Below are 22,622 nucleotides of genomic sequence, written 5' to 3'. Positions count from 1 at the left end.
ATCCACAGCAGGTCACACACACCATCAGCGTAATGCTGACACACTTCTCATTGCAATGTTTTAAACATTTTATGATATGGCCAATGCGAGATTACTGAAGTCTTTGTAGGAATGTGTGAGGCATAGTTCACCCAAGAATGAAAGCCTCATGTCATGTCCAACCTGTATGACTTTCTGCTGCAGAACACAAAAGAAGATATTTTGAAGAACGTTGGTAACCGAACAACATTGACTTCCATTGCGTAGACACAACACCGCCCAGACATTTCTCAAAATATCTTCTTTTGAGTTCCACAGAAGAAAAGAGTCATACACAGGTTTAGAATGACACGAGGGTGAGTAAATGATGACATAATGTATATTTTTGGGTAAACTATCCCTTATGAGAAACGTGATTTTTTTGCTGTGGTACAATTCAAAGTATTCATATGAGGGGTAATTTGCTGACTGAGTCTATATATACTTCATCTGTTGACGCTAGCATGACGCGACGCCATATGAAACGGCACACATGCTGTGATACAGCCCATGCTCAAAACATCTGTGTGGCGACACTGAAGGTGATGGGAATGGTTTGACATTGAGGCAACAACACCACTAAAATCACAGCGTGACACACAACACTGCAGTAGCTCAGCTTTTTTGTATCTGATTGTGTTATAAACCTGGGCTGCGGGACTGGAAACAAACTCGGCAGAACCCTATGCTGTGCAAAACACGACTAAAAATATATAATGATACACAAAGAGCCCTTCAGATGATGCAAGCTGCTAGGCAACAAGCAGGAAGCACAAACATTGGCACAGGAAATGACAATATGCCAGTTAAACTCACCAGTCATTTCAGGAGGGAACGCTGAGAAGGGTTCTGAAAAGAGAAAAAGTGAAGTTGAGTGAAATCAAGTTTGGCACAGACAAAATATATCCGTATAAATTACCACAGGCCAGATGGAAGTCAGACACACGTGATTGAGAATGATTTATATTTCATGAAAGAAAGTGGTGATAAATTCATTTCTAAAGGTGCTGTGAGAGGATTACGCCACACACATTCTACAAAACCCCGCCCCCAAAGCCATGTCAGCAAATCAGATGTCAGCTACATTTTCTGATTAGCTAAACAATTTTTGTTTTTTTTTTTTAATTTAAAGCTGCAGTCCACGACTTTTACCTCATAAAATGACATAAACATAACATAACAAGTTACTTAACATCATCAAGCTGTCATTTTCTCACAATATGTGAACAAACAGCTCAAATAATAAATGATTACTACAAGCTTACTGTTGTGAATCACACTCAGTTTTTACTGTACTTAAACGAACAGTTCACCCCAAAATAAAGATCTGTCATCATTTACTTAACAATCATTAAGTTGTTCCAAACCTGTATACATTTCTTTGTTCTGATGAACAGAGAAAGATATTTGGAAGAATGTGTGTAACCAATCAGTTCTTGGCCACCATTGACTACTATAGTAGGAAATGCTTTATAATTAAATTTCTTTGTTCTGTTGAACACAAAAGAAGATATTTTGAAGAATGTAGAAAAGCAAACCATTTTGGGGCACTATTGACGACCATTGCAATTTTTCCTACTAGGGTAGTCAACGGTGGCCAAGAACTGTTTGGTAACAAGCATTCTTCCAAATATCTTTCTCTGTGTTCATCAGAACAAAAATTTGGGACAACTCGGGGGTGAGTAAATAATGATAGAATTTTCATTTTAGGGGCGAACTGTTCCTTTAAATAATTCACTCAATAACTGAGTTTTGTTTATTTTTAACCAAAGAAGTTACAGATCGCAGCTTTAAAGTCTCACAAAGGTGGGTGTGATTTCTCAGGACACCTACTGCAGTGACATCTGTCAGATAATAGGAAAATATTCTGCTTTTACACAAAAAATGCTTCAATTGCCTTAAAATGTTAAGCAAACTCCCCAGAAAACCCTTTTGCTTCACATAAGGACACTCACTTGTCCAAAGGCAGGTACATACAGTATGAAAGACAGAGAGGACAGGAACATCAGAAAGAGAAAGAAGGAGCGGATAAAGGAGAACAGGATTGGGCCGTGTGTCATCTGGCAAACTGCTCTGCACACACTCGCAATGCCAGAGAAACTGTTTTGAATGCACTGGCTTTTAAAGGGAACACTGTGGAGAAGCAGGGGACAGATTTGGCAGCGGCACAGGGGCTGGCGCGTGGAAGCCGAACAGCTTTAATTGATAAGAGCGCTCCCAGAACCAGGACGTGTGACAAAAATGTGTACGTGAGTGAATGCACGACAGCTCACGTCAATATCTCGATTCCGTCAAACATGACCCGTTCTATTTTTGCTGATCGTTGTTTTTTAAGTACAAGTAAACTACACGTCTTTAGAGAAAAGGCTGTTTTGCTCAGTAAATAACCTTCACAGTTCAGCGTTTTGAGTGACGGGTTTGTGGCGAAAAGCTTTGTTAGACATTGACGTCTGTTCTGTGTTCGGTGAAAAAAGCCGGGCTGCCTGGTTATTCCCTGCCATGGCTCTGGAAAGCTCTGTTTACAAATAGGAGCGGAGAAGGAAACTAATGAAACATAGATTGGGATCAGAGCCCACAGGGCGAGTGTGGCCTAGTTTTCAGCTTTTAGTCGAACACTTGAAGAGTGTTTCCGCGTGATGAATTTTGGGTTTAAATGACTAGAGTTGGGTGGTAGAATGTTGTGTCGTGGTCCGAAAGTGTCATTTGGTAACATTCTTTTTTCCAAATCCTCAGGTGACAGGTGTGGTGGGTGGGTGAGTGTTAAAAAAAAGAGATGTTGAAACTTACGTGTACACTGCTCAAGCTCTGTGCTGGTGCTCATATGAATGTTGTCGACCCAGATATGCCCTTGACTGCCGCGATCGAAGAAACCCTCGAAGACAACCTGACACATGGAAGAGGAGAGAGAGGGAATCGAAGGCCGTAAGTTATCATCATGGACATGACTCAATTTACTTTTAATCTCGATTGAGTGGATGGTTGTCTGAGGATGTTGCTAAATGGTTGCTAATAAGTTCTGAGTGGTTTGCAATGCCTGTCATAGGTGTTTGCTAGCTGGTTAGATACTGGCTCAAGTCAAGTGAGCCCGACTTCAAATGTCCATGATATTCTGGTCTCTAGATACATTAGTGGCCAAAGTGATGCTCAGGTATTTGTTTTTTGTTAAATTATCTAAACTGGACAAAAGACCAAACTACAGCATATGAAGGACTATGGGTTTTTATTCAAATATATAAAAAAGGGACAAAAACAAAAAAGCTTGGAAGAAATAAGCATACATTGACAATTTGATCTATTATTAGTATTTGTTGATCCTCTTGCGTAATAATATTTTGTAGGCATTTTCCCGAGATACATCTTTTAGCCAAGCTTACTTCAATTCTTCTCAAAATTAAGCTTCGGTTTACGCTCCAGTAACACCAATGTGACATGAATACAAATAATAATACATATACAATATACAATAATAATATATTAATATATTAATAAAGCAATAAGCCCCAAGAAGCAGTGGGTCACAGTGGGTTACTCATTCAATGTAGTTCAATTCGATTTTTTGTTTCTTTTATGGTCTGCCAGCAAATAATAGCAAATAAGAGGTTCGAAGAAATTGTTCACCCTAACTATGTACCTGATATTCTTTAGGGGACTGAGGCAGGATGGTGCGGCCCTCCCTCCACATGGGTCCCTGGTCTCCTTTTAGCGTCCAGAGCAGCGCCTCTTCCTGTTCATCGTCTCTGAGCAACACACGCAGACTGTCCTGACCCTCTCCCTGCAGTTGGTAGTAGAAAAGCAGGCAGACGGGACGGCGCTCGGGTCCCACCACCGGACTCACTAACCGGGCGCGCTGCTGCTCCGATTTAAGACCCGCCTCCACGTACAGGAAGTTTCCAAAGTCTGTGGTGAGAAAGACGCAAACGAGAATGGTCAGCTTTTTTTTATTTTTTATTCTTTGAAACAACTGATACTGTAAGTGAAGAATAAAATAAAATGCGTCAGTGGAAACTTACGTTCTCAATATTGTAGCATGACATTGATCATGTTAGTACATTTCTTTATTCTTTTCAAACAGACAAGAAAGCAGAAAATAAGCTCTGACATGAAACTGAAAAAGGATAGAGGAGAGGAAGAGCGGAAAAGACGACCAGAGAGGAGCAGAGACAGGAGGAGGCTGGGAAAGTCTCTGTGAGTGATCTGACTGGACAGTGTGGCACCAGAAATGATCATCATTACCCATGCTGCCTCATCTATAACACGGATGCTCCCACCTTCCACTGATGTGCAGAGAGACGGCATCGTAATTTCATTCAGTCTGTCCTACTTTGACACATTTACCAACTCTGAAAACACAGCGCTGAAATCAGATCAGCCTGTTGTTGCGTTTCCTTTCTGAACGGCCTAAACAGATTACGCATTTAAATAATGCAAAAGAATTTCCTCTGTTTGATGCTGCGTACACATACAAGAAAATTAATTACCCTTTCACAGGGAAAGTTCACAGCAGCCTTGAGACTGCTTAGAACAGGTTGACGTTCCTTTGAGGTAACCGGAGCGAAAGAAAAGCTACTTCTGGGATTATTGTTTTTAATTGGAGCCGTATACATCTAGAGTTAATGAGCCTGCCTGCGAATTAACCCTTTCTGAACCCCTTTTCCTGAGACGTACACTGGGGTGTGAACATTTTCCAAGCGGTTTTCAAGGAGCCGTGAGATCTGTGATGCTATAACATTTGACGAGATTGGAAAGTGGACAATCTTAACGTGGATGAATTGAGCAGACCTTGTCCAGGGATGTTGAAAGATCCCTTACAGAAAAGACACACGAAATGTGCAAAAAACACACGTGGTCACATTTGAAATGGGATAACATGTTAAAACCCATGGGATGACATGTGCGACATTGGGTATAAGTCTCCACTAGTGTTGCACGATACACCGGTACCAGAAAAGTACCGTGATACCCTTCTGTTAAAACGATACCAGTTTCTCATTTATTTGGTGCCGGTACTTTAATGACGCGCACGAGAAAACGCATCCTGAAATGCGTCCATTTGCGGCAGCCGTATGTGCGCGCGCATGTGCTCTCAGCGCTCTCTTCAGTCAGTGGACGCGTACAACTTTCTTTCCTCGTATTTGCACTGCAGATTTCGGGGTGACGACGAAATGAAAGTCATGGCGGCAAACACAAGTGCCTATTCCGTCTGTTCACGGCTTGTCAGTGAAGCAGATGCGCAAAGGGGCATTATAGCCGAGTCGAGGCGTGCGGCAAAGTGCAGACGAAGTCCATCTGTGCAAAATCTGCGGACCAAAAGAGCCAACATGATCAGCTTGGCAAAGCATTTCACCAACAGACATCCCGACCCGTTTAAAGAACTTTAAAAGTGACAGGTAGGGTATGTGAATGATAACAATATCCTGAATAATGCTTTGGGATTTATTTTGTGACAGGCCAACATTACCAGCATTGCTAACGCTTTACAACTAGGCTCCATTTCTAAAAATTAGTTAGCTAACATGAACTACTAATGGGTAATCAATTTAAAATATTAACAGGTGTATTTGTTAACATTTATCAATGAACTAATATGAATAAACAACTAGATTTATATTAAGTTACATAAACAAATTAATAAATGCTGTAAAAAGAGATTTATTGTTAGTTCATGTCAGAATGCTTTGTGTAATGTTTTTAATGAATTGTAATGTCGTGATTCTGCCTCATCTTGTCATGTCTTTCTTGATCTTGTGGCAGAATCATGGCAGGATCCCTTGTTATGTGTGGAGAGAGTCATTTTTGACCCTTTCGGCCTTCGATACTCTCTCTGGTCCTTGTCTGTGTTCCCGCCCTTTTGTATCTCTCGTTATTGGTTGTTTATTAGTTCATGCCCCACACCTGTTCCCCTTTGATTTGTCCCTTTATTTAATGCCCCTGTGTTCTCTGTCTTGTGTTGGGTCATTGCACTGTGTTGCGTTTGTCGTGTGGGTGAGTTCCTGAGTGCCTGTCGTGTAGTGAGTCTAGTTTATTGTGTTGCCATGTGATATGTTATTAGTCTAGTCTTGTCAGTTTAGTTAGTCTTGTTCTTGTTCCCCTTTTTTACCCCCATGTGGGTCTTTGTTTTGTATTTTGTCATTGTTATTAAAAGTCTAGTTTACCCCTTACCCTGTCTGCACTTGGGTCCTCTGTCCGTGTATCCGTGTCTCTCACCCTCGAAACGTGACATGTAATGTATTGAAGTGAATGAATTTTACCATGCTTTAAGGTCTTAGCTAGTATTTATGTAGAGTAATTTAAGTTTAAACTGTTTATTTTCTCGTTTCACCTTAGTAGACAGCAGCAAACACTGAGACAGGTACACGTTTAGGACTGTATCATAGATTGACACCTGACACTCATATGTAGGTCTTTGTGGTGACGTGTTATTTTTAAATAAGGGGGAAGACATGCTCAAAAAGCAAGGCAGGAACACAGTGTAGGTTGTAAGAGTAAAAAATAAAATAACAGAATTACGTTACGTTTCATCTTTTTTTTATTGAATTACTTCCTGTATGTTCTTTTTGCGTGGTATCGATTTAGTATTGGTATCGAAATACGTTTCTTAGGTATAGTATCGAAATCAAAAATTTGGTATCGTGACAACACTAGTCTCCACATGGGATCACATGTACTTCACATGTCACCACATGTTGCACATGTCATCCCATGGGTTTTTACATGTTATCCTATGCGTTTCACATGGGAATTCACACCAAAATGTACCAAAAACACACATTTCGTTTTTTGCACATGTTAAACAAATGTTGTATACATGTGATCACATGCGAAAAACATGTCAAACATGTGAAATTCATGTGCCTTTTCTGTAAACGCACAAATGTAGGTGCCTAGATCTGGCATACGTAATATTTTGTTTTTATTGATGGTAACAATTTCACATGTCCTAAAGTGTGTGTGAGACAGAAGTGGAGTAATTGTATAGATTTGATCTGGGAATAGTTAAAACAGGAGTGAATTTTTTCCTCTTGACTCCTGGATCTCTCTTTAAAACCTTACATATGGAAAACAGAGCAAGACTGTTTTTAACAACCTACCAAGGCAGAGTTGTCCAAGAACACACAGAGGACATGAAGAACTGTACGCTTAGTTTGTGTGCGCATGAGAGAGAGAGAGAGAGAGAGAGAAAGCTCAGAATTTTTAAGTACTCATCGGTTTGTTTCAAGCAGGTTTTATAAAGGTCAGGTAAACTCAGGGATGGAGGGATGAACTAAGTCCCACAGAAAATGATGACGATGAGAGGGAGAGAGAGTGACAGATACTATTCCCAGATTGCAGCTATCACATTAATTACACACCAGTCATGAGATGGATTAGCGCCCTGCACGGGCCTCAAATTTAGGCTCAGGCTCTAGTCCGGCCCTTGTCCGACAGATTATTAGAATTCTCAGCCCGAGTCCGACTGAAGCCCATGGTTTTTTTTTTGTACCTCAATGGCTGTTGCAGCCATTAAAATAGTTGTTTTTAATGGCAAATTATTCATATTTCATTTAGTCTCTTTATTAAAGGAACAATACAGCGTTTTTAGGAGGATCTATTGACAGAAATGCAATATAATATACAAAACTATTTCTTCAGAGGTGTATAAAGACCTTACGTAATGAACCATTATGTTTGTAATACCTTAGAATAAGCGGTTTATATCTACATATAGAGCGGCCCTACATATATTGAATTCACCGCCATGTTTTGTACAGCAGTCCTAAACGAACAAACAACTCTACAACGCGTATTTCCTCTTCCTCTCTGCTGCGGTATCATGGTGAAATGGATCACGCGTGTGACCTGCGGATTAACTGAAAGTTAGAACGCCAACCGCGCCAATTTGAATGATTTAAATACATGACGGGCATGAGTCTGCTTAAATTCCTCCTTTAGCTCTAGCTGTCACCGTAAGAAAAAACTTCATAGCCTACGGATACGGGCGACACGATTACCCTGCGTCTCCGCGTTCCAAACTAATCAAAATATTGGTTTTGTCGGACATCAAGCGCTGCGCAGAACGATCGGTCAACAGGACAAAGCGTCTTTTGTTAATTGCTCTCGTGTTACTCTGATATCACAAGCTGATGGGTCTACTCCAAAACAGTCGAATCATAATAATGTAAGCTTGCTTTGGTCCGGATAGTAAAGTGATACTGCCATGCAAGGGGAGTGGGAGCCATGGCCATTGGACATAAGACTGTGAAAAAGCGTTTTAACTATATGACTTGAAAACTGGCCCAACGCCTGGCCCTAGGAGCGTAAATTTGTCGGGGCCCGTGGGGCTGAAATGCAGGGGTCTAAGGTGGATGTTTTTTTTTTTTTTTAATTACCGATGTCCCCAAATGTTGTTTTCAGTAATGTTTGAAGAGGTTATCGCAAATATTTGTTGGTAGAAATATCTTCAATTTCACTGGACTTACTGTCAGATCCAAGTGTCTGGTCGAAGCTAGGACTAGAGGAACTGTAGAGAGACCATTTCAGATCAGACATGGAGTCGTGGGTCCATCCACACATGCTTTGTTCAAAGTCACACAGGCCGCCAAGAGATGAGAAAGAGGTCGGAGCTAGAGAGAGAGAGAGAGAGAGAGAGAGAGAGATGGGGATAAAGATGAAACTATTTTCTATATCCTCAAACCCATCTGTAGGCTTTCTCACGCACAACATGAATCCATATACATATGTCCATGTGTTCTTACACACAGTCACATCTCAGATAGCAACGGTAATTGATTTAAAGGAATAGTTCACCCCAAAAAATGGTCCCCATTGACTTTCTTTTTTCCAATTTAACATTGATTCAATACTAAATCATTTATCTTTGCTAAGTGAAATGGTTTGATGTCTGTTGATCTTGTAAATTTGTAAAATGTCATTATATCAAATGTTTTGTGCGAACCTGCATGATCCTTATGTATATGTGCATTAAACTGTATGTATAAATCTATATGTGAAGAGATTCTTGATGCATGCACAGATTCCCATCTCTCAGTCTCTACATTTGCACAGGTGTTTGTGTTACTGTGTGTGCACAGATTTCCGTCTCATTGCATTTGTACAGTTTTCCGTCTCTCTTTTAATGTGACAGATTGGGCGTGCTGCTGTTGCTGGTGTTGTGTTAACATGCAGACAGACCCAGCACAGCCTCATCTACATGAAGCGCTGCGCCTCAGCAGTCAGCAGGCCTCCATCAACGATCCATTCAGCCGCACGCTGCTATGCTAGTTAGCATAATGTTAGCACTCACGCTGCGACTCACTATTCATCGAGACATATGTGTGTACAAATGGAGGGGTGGGAATGTAATATTAGAGCTCTGGGAGGGAGGGAGTAGGCCTTCAATTACACTGCAGATTACTGTAAAGTGTTTGTGTAAGATGCTAAAGTATTTGTTTACTTACATGTACATTTATGAATGAATATAGAATTCAGTAATGGAGATTCTCATGACTTAAAGGGATAGTTCACCCCCCCAAAAAAAAATTCTGTCTTCATTTACTTACCCTCTTGTCATTTCAAACCTGTTCAACTTTCTTCCCCTGTTGAAAAAACCAGCATATGATGGGCTAGGTATGTTTTGATGCTGGTTTGCAGGTTTAAGCTGGTCACATGCTGGTTGTAGCTGGTCATGTACTGGTTTAAGCTGGTCATGTGCTGGTCATGTGCTGGTTTTAGCTGGTCAAGTGCTGGTTCCTCACCAGCTTAAACCAGCACATGACCAGATAAGGACCAGCACATGACCAGCTACAACCAGCATGTGACCAGCTTAAACCAGCACAAACCAGCATCAAAACATACCTAACCAAGCATATGCTGTTTTTTTCAACAGGGTCAGAAGAACTCAAAAGAAGATATTTTGAAGCATGTTGGTATCTGGCACCCATTCACTTCCATTGGTTTTGTGTCCATACAATAGAGTGAATGGGTGCCAGCTCTGTTTGGTTGCAATCTTTCTTCAAAATATCAAAAAGAACATCATACAGGTTTGAAATGAAAAGAGGGATGATGACAGAATTTTCATTTTTGGGTGAACTATCACTTTAAGATAAGGCAAGTATTTGCATGTTAATATGCTTTGATCTGATTGGATTTATCGACTGGCATTGTATGGCAATATCTCATTTCTGTTTAGTTCACAGAAGTTATACATTCGGCTTGTGAGGTGATTGGTTACCTAGCGCTCTGTGGGCGGTACTCGTCTCCTCCTGAAGCAACAGAGTGGGCGTGGCAGTGTCAGGAATGGTTGTAGATTCTAAAAAGAAGATAAAAACAAAAAACATTTTAGAAACAACAGCGATTGACACCTCTATGCCTCAAAGTGATTGTAAAGCTCTTTGGGTGTACAGCAATACACAAAAAAAAGCGCTATATAAATGCCTCATTCATTCATTATTCTAACCGAATATTCACAGTTAGTGCTGATGGATGTTGTGTTTCTATGTTTGCATAGACAAAATAACTTTTATACCAAACCCTCACAGCAAACGTTTTTTTAAACATCATTTAGTATCACAGGGATGAAAAAGTGTCCCCACAAGGTCAAAAATTTGTAATACTTGGAATAACTATTGGTATTTGGTCCCCACAACATAAGATTTAGCACACGCACGCACGCGCACGCACGCACGCACGCACGCACGCACACACACACACACACACACACACACACACACACACAAACTGTATATACAAACACACAATCATACGTCAGAAACTGTCCCCCAGAAAAGAGCCCACAACCACCAGGCACACTTGCAAACGTCAAACCACAGACAATTAAAAATGTACGCATGCAGACACTGTACATTTACAATAACAGAAATATTACAAAACCACAGCTGGAAAATATTCTGGGCATCTGAAAACGATTTACTGTGAAGCGCTCTAATTGGACGGTGAGAGAGGGAGAGAGAACTGCTCAGTGGGTGACTGAATATTGGGTAGAATAAATGGTTCACCACCCTGCCATTACACCTCAGACCACTGCTGGTACTGTACCAGTTACCCACAATGCCTTTAAAAGTGAAACCACTGCTGCCACAGTTATTTTCCTATGAGTCACATGATTCGGACCGTCAACCACTCTTCCCCATTTTCCCTTCTAAAAGAGTTTGATACAGTTCAAGTCCCTTTTCTTCTCTCGTCGATGATGAAGCTACTGTAAGAGAGTTTCTGACCAGAATGAAACAAACCAGACCTTTCAGCCTTTCCGATTACGCCCATGCTCCTACACGGATAATTTGTTGTGACAGAAAATGTTAAATCAGCCGCTCCGTCTCTCTTGGTTCCTCAGCGGGGAATCGAGCCAATGAAGATTCAGAGACAACAAGGCGTAAATGAGCAATGATTGTCAGCTCTTAAACTCATTAATGTCATTACTCTTAACAATTCCCCGCTTAATTGGCAAATACGTGAGTGGCGTAACACTAATCATGTAGACACTTCAGCGCAACATGAAAAGAAGAGACCTACTGTAATATTAATAAGTTATTAATTTCTATAAGCGGGTGGGTACATGAAAGAGATGCACCAGCTGGCTGCTTCTGACATTAAACTCTATTAATTTTCTGCCCTTTACAAATGCAATTAACCTCACAGGAAGTCGTGGATGTTTGGGAACTGAGAGCTCGCTTACCTTTATTTAGTTAAAGCGGGAGGTTAACCCTCACATACGTTTTACCTGGAAAAATCACACACTCTTTTGCCTTAAAGGGACAGTTCACCCAAAAATGAAGATTCTCACCCTCGAGTTGTTCCAAATCTGTCTAAATTTCTTTGTTCTGATGAACACAGAGAATGATATTTGGAAGAATGCTTGTAACCAAACAGTTCTTGGACTCCATTGACTACCATAGTAGGAAAAATGACATTGGTTTGCTGTCCTACATTCTTCAAAAAATCTTCTTTTGTGTTTTACAGAATAATTATAACTACTATGGTAGTCAATGGTGGCCAAGAAATGTTTGGTTCCAAGCATTCTTCCAAAGGTCTTTCTTGAGGGTGAGCAAATGAAGACATCATTTTCATTTTGGGGTGAACTGTTCCTTTAAAGGTGCGCTGTGCGGGATTTGTCTACATTAGGGGATACGCAAGTTCTCAAAGTCTCACCTTAAAAAGAGTGCTGAATATACACCTGTTGGCTGAGAAAGTAAACCAGTTTGTTCAGGAAAGATCACCAAAAACTTACACAGCTGACAGAATCTAGTCAATGAAAATGTCTTTAATTAAAGTCTTGGCGGCCATTTTGTTAGCTCCTGTTTAATTCAATGGATTAAAATCTTCATAGATGCTTGTATGTTTCAATCCTATAAATGTATTTATTAATATTCAACAATCAAAACGATATCATTTAGTGTGCTTGTTTTGCACAAATCACACACAAAACCTGTATATTTGGCTTGGCTGTGAATGTGTATTATAACATAAAAGTAACGCTTTCCTTAAAAAAACAATTAAAAAAATCTTAAAATGACGCTAATTTCTTTATGTTCGTTATACTGCTGCTGATTTCTCCCATGGATCCGAGCAAAACCTATAGCAATAGATTTCTCCACAAAAATCCCAGTATGCCTCAAAGCCAATTGGCGCAGTCAACTGATCCGGATCCCAGAACTCTCTGGGTGTCGTCGTGGAGATTTCCTCCACAGCCTGATAACACATTAAGGCCATGAAATGTTTCCAAGCCTCAAAGCGAGACCAGATATTTACAAGCAGGGGCTAGTTTGGTGTTCACCCTCCCTCACCTGAAGGATTAGCGTCTTTCTAACCTCTGTATCCAAAGCACGGAGCGTTAACCCGGTTCCTTACCCTGGAAATCTCTGACTCAGCATTTTCTTAGCAAGACAGAAAAAATATTCAATTATACAGAAAGCCTTGGAGTAAATGTCTGGCAGGCGGATCAGGAGTACAGTACCTCTGTGCCTTAGTGAAATCTTGAACAGACGTGATGTTTTGAACACAAAGCCTGATGAGTGTTTTGCTGATTGTGGGAGCCAACAAATAGAGAACAGGAATCCGATCGGATTAGAAACAGCGAACGGCAAATCAAAAGCCGATCCGAGAGACGGTGCAAGAGTTGATTGTTCGAGTACACGGCCACGCAAAACAAAACCATAAACACACGTTTTGACAAACACACGTACTGTACAAACGTTGACGTTTATTCATGCCACCTAATTAAACATTTCCAGGCTTTTGGCCTCCAGAATTCACTAACAATAAAGTCATTTTCCAGCAGCACTGAACTAATTAAAGCTTTTGTCTCTGCGTCTTTTGAATACAGAGTTACGACAGAAGATTTATCGTGTTATCTGTGAGCCGGTGAAAAACAAACACGCGCGCTCGGAGTTCAGGCGGGTCTGTTTGCTTGGCCCTTGATAAGGACTTTTCTCCTGAGCTCAGTTAAACCCACAAATCGTCTCCAGGTGATGGATACGAAAGAAGCTCAGCGTGCCCAGAAATATTCAAACCCGCCGCATTCATATTCACATCAGATGTCCTCAGAGATCCCTGCTTCAAAACAACAGCGTTGAGATCCAAAAACAATCTTCAGACGGAGATGAGCAGCGCAACAGCTCGGCGGAGAGCGAATCTGTCACAAACATTTTAAATGGTCAAATGTGCTACCTGAAGTAAGGTCATTTAAAGTCTCAGGTTTGTGATTTTTAAAGAAAGTGAGGTTTAAAAAACAAAGATCGTTATGCTAATGAACTCGGGTTGCCAATGTCCATTCGCGTGAAATCCGCTAGTTACTTCCACCAAGGAGCACGTGAAGTACGCATGAGAATTACAGTAGGAAAACTCTACTGTCAATTGTAAAAACAGAAGATTGGCATGCATCATAATGGAGGGCATGACAGACATATGCTGTATGGGAAAAGAGAGGAGCAGAGCTCAGCCTAAATATTTACACAGGGAGGATTTGATGAATGACACGCGGCCGTGTGCAAGCGTGGGTTGAGGGGCTGCGCTAAATAGAAACATGTGGATGATAACTTCCAACTGGAGGAGGAGAGCTGACGTCTTTCGGTCTGCATGCATCAATCCTGACAGAAAGATACCGAGATGGAGAGAGAACGACACAGGCACTCTGGTTTAAAAGAGAGGTCGGGTCAGAGATCAGAGAGAAGCGATTACAACCAGTTTAAAAGAGATGAGAAGAGAACGAAACAATTCTTATCAGCCATTGCGTTTTAAACCACTGTGCATGTGAAAGACAGAGGCTCCGCCCACATGTGTGCGTTCCACATGTTGAGTCGACTGTCTCTCTCTCTCTCTCTCTCTCTCTCTCTCTCTCTCTCAGGTGTGTGGCATACTTGTTCACCCATGTACGGTGTGTTTATGCTGTCTATAAACATTAGTGCCCTGTGTGGCCAAATGCTCCGGGCAGATCTACACTTCAGTTTTTATTGGATCAAAGGTGCACAAGGTGAACTCAAAGTCTAACGTACAGTAATACAAATCTGAGATTAATCAGCTTAAACCATGCTTAAAGTTTCTGAATCTTTACTAACATGAACAGGCTGAGAATGAAAAAGGCGCTAACTGCCAAAAAAGTGTTTATCTGTAGCTCCTGCAATTTCGAGACATGTTGCCCCCAGTAGAGGTCACTGTCCCCACTCCGTCTGCCTCTCTCTTTCTCTTCTCCCGCTTTCTTCTCTCGGAGTCGAGGGACCTCCGTTTTGATGCGGAGCTGAGTCCAGTAATGAATAATGGACAAGGGTGTCTGATTGAAATATCTAAAGTCCCTCTGTGTGTCTTTCACGCTCCCGCTCGCGCAAGGTCTGTCTGCCACGCTTCGTGTTATTTATTCATCAATTCATTATTTCTCCTCTCGTGTCCCTCACTCCAGATTTCCTTCCGGAGGGGATTGAAGAAGAAAATCCACAGCTGAGAATGACAGGAACTCTGCCACATGACCTTGGAATTGCTGTTGGAAAGTTGTGTCAAGTATGATGTGTTGGACTTGGGGATGGTGTGCAGTTTAGCTGGTCTTTATTCGTGAAATATTCCTACGATCAGGTGATCAGGACTCGAATGGGAAGTGGATCACAGCTATATAGGAAATTGGTTTGATGGGGACAATGGTGGTCATCGTACAAAAATAGCTGTTGACCAATTAGAATGAAGTTTACCAAAGAGCTGTGTGATAAATTGTCATAAGTGTGTCTTTATATTCAAGTATGTGTATTTATGGATGTGCGTGTGTTTGGTCAGCAGATGTCTATAAACGTCTATGAGCAGATGTTTGATTGGCGTAAACATCTCAGCGCAGTGAAGTGAGACTGATGTAGCCCTGTGAATATTTAACGTCTCTCTCTCTCCACAAATCCCCACGGCCCCTCAAAACCAGAACAACAGATGACCGGCCCCTGCATCACTCGACCTATCAGCACAGCTGCAAACAACCCCGGTTTACAGTACGCTCGTTGCAGCGTGCTATAGAGAAATTAGGACTGAATTAGGACAATTTCATTCAGACATAAGTCCTGTATGTTTTCAATTGTCAAACAGAGGAACAGTATTGCTGGTGATCACCGTAGACGTGTATAACAGATGTTAAGGAAATGAACGAGTCGTGTTTCAATCATTCTGTTTGCGCATTTTGAAGTATCGCATCAGAAACGAGTGATGGAAATGCCACATTTCTGAAAAAATCTATTCAAAAAAGTTTTTACGCTCGCTTGAAGTGGATTTTTTTGCTGAAAAAAGTCAGAAGTAGATTTTAAAATCCATGACATTAGATCCATGTGACTAATCGTCTGTTTCCACAAATGATGGCTTTCCGGTTTCTGTTGGTTACTAGGTTACCAATCTGTTTGAAAAACGCACCTATTTTGCATTTGTTTATTACTTTTTTTGTGAAGAACGAATGAACGAAGGAAGGAAGGAAGGAAGGAAGGAAGGAAGGAAGGAAGGAAGGAAGGAAGGAAGGAAGGAAGGAAGGAAGGAAGGAAGAACATATGAATGAACGAACGACCTTAAAATAATAGAGAATTAGAAACAGTATTCCTCTAAAATTGTTAAAAATCCTAAAACTATTAGTGTATTTTCTGGCATCAATCGTAATGCTGCAAATTTGTTTTAATACTTATTAGTCTAACTATTTTTGTCTTTTTAGAAGAAATGTCTAAAAAGTTTCTATATCATCATCGTTTATATTATATAATTTTTTTTCTTTCAGAAAACGAGACTTAATATCTTAGGTCATTTAGCTTCTCAATGTGTATCTTGATTTCAGAATTTTTAGACATTTGCTCTAGAAAACAACACAAAAAAATCCTAAAAATGTTTTTTTTTTGCTGTGTTAATCCCAGATATTAAAAACAGTGCTACACTTTTCCTAGACCATCTACATCTGTTTACATATAAGTGTGTGATGATAAAAGTAAGTTTGTGTGTGGTTTGTATGTCCCAGGGTCTGTATGTGATTAGATTCATTTGGGAGATTAGAAACTGCCGCTGCAGTTTCAACAGTGAGTGGGGTAGATTGAGCCCCATGCGTTTCCAACATCTGGCACGCAGTTGTGCGCCGCAGAGCCGTACCATACTGTCATCGCACACCCTCGCATTCCCCCGCGAGCTCACGCGAACATAACCGCCAGTGTACACAACAAAATCACCCCTCAGTCCGGTTTCCTTATTCATTTCCTCACTTGCTTTGATCATTCTCTGATTCCTTCCATCTCGCTTGATGATCTTGATTTCACTCTCTCTTGATCTTTCGCATTCATTTACGGCCCACAGGCGACGTAAACCTGTGCCAACCTCGCACACATGAAGCTTTCATCCCAGATCTCATCTTCTGCCTGCAAAGTGCCACCAACTAACCCCAAGCGAGCGCCAGCTCTCCATCTTCATCTCCCTTTCTTTCGCCTTTAGTCCTGCCACGCTAATAAAACTGGGCACTCAGCCCCGAGGCTTCCCCCGGCCACCGCCCACAATGTCTTTTCTGCCTTCTTCTAGCAGCTTCTCTAATGCTCCTTAGCCTCTGGCGCTCCCACAGACACGGAGCTATGAGGACAGCCTGTCGATCACTGCCCCACGGCCTGACGCTTTATGGAGCCCGGGTTAGTTCCACAGGGAGCAGCCATGTGTCCTTTCGGCTGATCGTCAGGCTGTGACAGGTGAAAGATTCAGGAGGAGAGGATATCAAGGACATCAGGGACAAAAACAGTTCCAAGTAAAATGGAACTGACAAACCGGTTTAAAGGGATAGTTCACCCAAAAATGAAAATTCTGACATCATTTACTCACCTTCGAGTTGTTCAAAATCTGTATAAATTGATTTGTTCTGATGAACACAGAGAAAGATATTTGGAAGAATGCTTATACCCAAACAGAGCTTGCCCCCCATTGACTCCCATAGTGGGAAAAATTACTTCGTCATTTTTTTGATCTGTTGAACACAAAAGAAGACATTTTGAAGAATGTAGGACAGCAAACAGTTCTGGGGCACTTTTGACTCATTGTATTTTTTACTACTATGGGAGTCAATGGGGGGCAAGCTCTGTTTGGTTATAAGCATTCTTCCAAATATCTTTCTCCGTGTTCATCACAACAAATACATTTATACAGATTTGGAACAACTCGAAGGTACGTAAATGATGACAGAATTTTTTGGATGAACTATCCCTATCAGGACTGTTTTCGTGCTAGTCGTGCTAGTTGTGTAGCTTTGGGCAGTGAAAAATGGATAGTTTGGATTCTACAAATCTGTCACTTCACATCAGCATTTTCTCATCAAATTGTATACAACCCGACATTATCTCCAACCTACATATCGCTATTGTCCTTTTGAAACCTTGTATCTCCATATTTTGTGATTTTTGTCATAAATCGTTAATATTAGTTACCCTTTATGTTTGTCACTGGGTTTTGCAAATATCTAACCAATAAAAAGTACAAAAAATTGCTTATTAACTTTGATAAAACAGCATTTAATCATTTAAAAAGTACAGTGTTTTTTCCATCTCCTGAAAAATCTGGACATCCGAGGTTTTGAAAGGACAGCAACGATTTCATAATTTCCAACTTAAACATGTACCCCATAAACGCCCCCAGTTGACCCGACATCCTTGATCTCGTCTAACAACTCTCTTCGGTACTCTAAAAGCACTGTAAAACTCATCTAACGTCTTACCTGGCACGTCACAACCCAGTATCTCCAGTCTCATTCCGATTCCAGCGGGGGACCACCTCTCCGGATAGACCCGGATAAACTGGGCCGCAATCTCGTCGAAGCGGCGGATCTCCGGGGTGTCGTAGTGCGTGTTTCCCTCAAAAATCTGGAGGAGCAGGATGACAAAAGCACTTTAGCAGAGCTGTGTGATTGAAAGAGAACGGCTCGGAGATATTCTCCAGATTTCGGTCTCTGACAGAGCTCTGCCGCTCTGGTTTTAATTAACACAACTGTGGATGATTTCACTGGAATGTTATCAAAGCCCGCAGTATAATTGAATTCGGCTTTCAGAGTGGAAGATTGGGAATCTAGAAGCCAAATACTGAGTTGCTAAGAAAGAAGGAATAAAATGAGTCTGTTAATAATCTGATTCTGGCGAACTGTTGATTTGTGGAGTCTATTCAATAAAGCACAATCTTAAAATTTGCATGATTAACTAATTTACTTTATTCTTCCCTTGTTAACTTCTTCATTAGATCCTTCCCTGCTGAAAATAAACCATGTAAATCATATTTAAAGGGATAGTTTAGCCCCCAAATGTTTATGTTTTTACTTCGTAAAAGATATTTTGAAGAATGTTGTTACCCATTGACTTGAATTGTATGGACACAAAACCAGATATATTTCTTATAATATCATCAAGAAAGTGAATAAATAATGACAGCTTTTGATGACAGAAACCCTTTAGGTTTTTTTCTCGTTTAGAGTGATCTAGCAAGATCTACCAGTCTGAAATCAGTTTCTACAAATGATTTGGTCCTCACCTTTTGCAAACTGGTCTTAGGATCAATGATGTAACTCCAGTCTTTTCCATTGAAGCTATGAGACAGTTTATACTTCCGCACGAAGGCCCGGTTCTCAGCGCTGGAACTGCCATCCACCCCACGGGCCCCTTGCGTGATGATACCCCGTACAGTTTTGGGGACTCCCAGGTCTACCTGCAGCCATTCCTCCCCAGCCACGGGCTGCGTGGGACTGGGGAACCACCCAGAACGGCTGGCAACCAGTCGGGCGGCACCTGTGGCCCCATGGATGTCCCTCATAGAGGAAGCTGAGATCTGGGAGTCCGGCAGGAGTCCAGAGAGCATTCCCTGCATCTCCGAGCACGGAGCATCTGAAGAGCAAGAGATGAGTAATGGTGAAGCTAAGAGGAATTGACATTTTAAGGCTGGAGAGATCAATGTTTCATGTTGTTATGTCATAAGAGCGGCCTTAGGAGTAAATAATAAATAAACAGTGTGTGCGTGTGTTTGTGTGTGTTTGCACAGACATGTGTATATCCTCCTCAGTGGGTGCTTTTGTGTGGGATTTATTACAGGAAGACTTTGGCGTTCCGGTTGTGCTAGGGTTCACCTCTATAGAGTTGAAAGAAAACCCACTCAGCCCAAAACAGTCATTCTCTACCTCAACCAGTGCAAACACAAAGCAACCAGAAATAAAAGATTGATTTTGGCTCATGGCTTAAACACAGAACAAAAGAAGAAGAAAACAAGCTTAAGCATCTGCTTCGAGCCCATCCTAACACTCTCTCTCACATTACACCCAGAGGTACGCCCACACTCCGAGACAAAAAGCAGTAAAACACAGATTAGGGCTAACGGCACACCGTGATCGATGGCTTCGCGGGCATCTTTATGGCCCTGGCACTGCCGGATACCCCGCGGGCCGAGCATCACTCTTTCACCGGAACGACAGGAAGGGCAGCCACATGCCTCAGTGAAAGCGACCTGTTCCGGGCCGGGTGCCCGAGGGGTAGCGGGCCCCCTGGGATCTAATGTGGGGACCAATGGCGTGTTCATATGCCGTTTGTGTCAGTGCTGAAAAAGACCCCCTCTCTAAAAGCGCATTTGTCTCATTCAGTGTCGCCGAAAATAGGAGCGAATCACTGTTTAATAACGTAATGATGGAGTGTGATGTGCGTGATAGCATCAGCGCAAAAGCAGTTCACCTCCCTCGTCCACTGCAGGACACGCTAACAGAATTACAAGACTGCTATCTCCCCATCTCCATAAATAGCCTAACTCAATCAGGACCCTAAAGAGCTCTAATAATCACGGATCTGAGTTCACTTGACAGGGACACAGTGGGCGTCTGGAACAATATTTGTCACGTACGGTATGTGTTAGACAGCTGAGTGTATGAACGTTGGGATTAGAGAGAGAAGTTTTTCTGGTGAGCAGTGCAAAGTTTCACTTTGGGCCCCCCCAAATAAAGACTTATTATCTTAAACTTAAAATTTTAATTAAACCAAAAACATATTCAGTTATACAATGCTGAACCATCAATTCTTTTGGTTGGTAGTCTTATTTGTCTGATGTTAGACTGCATAAAATGTATGATCAATATTTATATTTCATAAAATGCCACAAAATCTGTGGTCCCCCTGGATCCATCTTGGGGCCCCCCAGTGGGCCACGGCCTCCAGCTTGAGAACCACTGTTGACACTGGAACAAATTTGACTTTTTACGATGTTTACTGTAAGTAGACCTGCTGCAAAAATCACAAGACACTGGGTGATTTTTTATTTGTCCGCTAGGCCCAATGAGTAAGCTATACTACACAGGGCCTCCCCTAATCCCATTTCCGGTTCCCCCGATGAAAACCGCTTTTTAAGGGATGTTTACGATCATGTGCAAACTCTGAGCAAGTGTGGTGTGAGATTTTCACTGACCCGTGATTTGACAGCCATAAAGTTCGAAGCGCAAAGCGATTCCATTCTTCCATGTCTGTGGTCGGATGCGGACAAACCGAGCTAAGACAGGCTGGGGGATCCGGTTCAGGACCACCTCTGAGGGGTCCACATTAGCATGAAAAACCTGTAGAGAGAAAGAGAGAAAGAAGATTTACGACTATTCAGGACGTGGTTTGGCAAAAAGCTCTCACTTGGCAAAAACAAACTACTCCCCAAACAAACACAAATTCTCACACAGTAAGAGGTTCCTAACTGGGGTCAAGTGAGATTTTCCCTTTAATCGCTGGAAAAATACACAAACACCCTTGCATACACAGACGCGAAGGCTTAGGTCATAAATTCAAACATGATACGCTGTTTCCTCCGGGATGAGTAAGAGACCGCAGAAAAGAGACAGTGTGAGAATGTTTGAAGAATCAATTGTCACTCCGAGAGCTTAAATGGCTTGTGTAAACCCATAAAATCAGATGTGACCACGTTTTTGGGACGTTCTCCAGAGGAAACTGTTATAGATCAGAGGTTGGTCTGTTCTCAGTGCGTTTCATTCATGTATCAACTTGGTCTCAGATGTTTCTTCTAAGATTTCTTGGGTGAAATAGAAACAAATGAGCCAATTGTATGTAATAAGAAAATGAAAATATTTGTGAATTTTCACAATGAGGCTGTTGCAAACCGCTAGTGTTTTATTCATTGTTTACATAACTCCATTTCTCAGATCAATAACATTTCAGATAACAACTCCCAAACCATCACACAAATGTGTCATGTGCATCCAGCACTGCATCCTGGGATGGTTAGGATAGACAAGATGACAAGCTTTGATAGCATCTCCATCTCTCCTTCCTCAGAATCTGAGTAAATGTCAGAGTCTTTTTCTCCAGAGAGATGAAGATGAGACAGTAGGAAAGAGGAGAAGGACCAGAAAAGGACAAGTTTCGCTCCACGGCACAGAAACAAAGCCTGGACCCTAAGGACCTGACCCGTCTCTGGATCTAATGACATCCGGGCCAGCTGGCCTAGGTCAGGCTTGTGCTAGCCCAGCTTATGTAGTCCAGAAAGATGAAAAAATGGGGAAAGATGAGAGGGAGAAAAACGACACAAGCCACTTGACACTTGGTAAATCACCCGATTATGAAATAAAAGCGAGGGAAACCATGAACTGATGACCTGTGGTTATTTATCATTGTATGTATGGTTAGTTAAAAGTCATGTAGGGGCAAAGGGCAAAATGAAATAGGGAACGGAAGGTGAAACAGAAAAAGAAAACCTAAAATATGAGTATGGGAAAATAGAGAGAGTGATGTGTTAAGGAGCAAGTAAAGCTGATGTCAGCAGGAAGTTACCACATGCATCACCCAAATCTGCTTTTGTTTAATAACCTCATGATGGAGTATGTGACCTTGCCCCATCTATGCCTGTGAAGTTCTTGAGCACAGCACAGTATGTGAGAGCCAAATGTGTGTGTGTTTGAGACGACCAGGATCAAGCAGTGTGTAATATATCACCTCTTTAGTGCATGGGAGAATCTCACGATTTAGTGACAACCCGACACACGAATCACATGAACACATCAAATCATGTGGTGTGTGATAAGGAGCTATCACAAGAAAACAGGCAGTTTTGGGGCAATTTTCCCCTGGCAGTCCATAAAACACCAATATCATATTGAGGGATGGGCAACTTCTTTTCAACCATTC

The 22,622-nt window shown here is 41.6% G+C and overlaps 1 protein-coding gene across 3 annotated transcripts in view; it reads right to left on the bottom strand.

Annotated features, from left to right (window-relative positions):
- The window catches only part of nrp2b (neuropilin 2b), a 77,946-nt gene that overhangs the window by 8,742 nt on the left and 46,582 nt on the right, over positions 1–22,622 (bottom strand). For all 3 annotated transcript variants that reach the window (XM_057335861.1, XM_057335859.1, XM_057335860.1), the window contains exons 8-15: positions 20,905–21,049; positions 18,997–19,346; positions 18,194–18,338; positions 10,226–10,303; positions 8,475–8,618; positions 3,650–3,915; positions 2,806–2,902; positions 835–867 (exon numbers count right to left, since the gene is read on the bottom strand). In XM_057335861.1, the coding sequence (XP_057191844.1) occupies positions 835–867; positions 2,806–2,902; positions 3,650–3,915; positions 8,475–8,618; positions 10,226–10,303; positions 18,194–18,338; positions 18,997–19,346; positions 20,905–21,049 (1,258 nt within the window). The remainder of the gene's footprint in view (positions 1–834; positions 868–2,805; positions 2,903–3,649; positions 3,916–8,474; positions 8,619–10,225; positions 10,304–18,193; positions 18,339–18,996; positions 19,347–20,904; positions 21,050–22,622) is intronic.

This window comes from Triplophysa rosa, linkage group LG6 (assembly GCF_024868665.1).
Source record: "Triplophysa rosa linkage group LG6, Trosa_1v2, whole genome shotgun sequence".
Classification (NCBI taxonomy): Eukaryota; Metazoa; Chordata; class Actinopteri; order Cypriniformes; family Nemacheilidae; genus Triplophysa; species Triplophysa rosa.
This window is presented reverse-complemented; position numbering and strand designations above follow the sequence as displayed.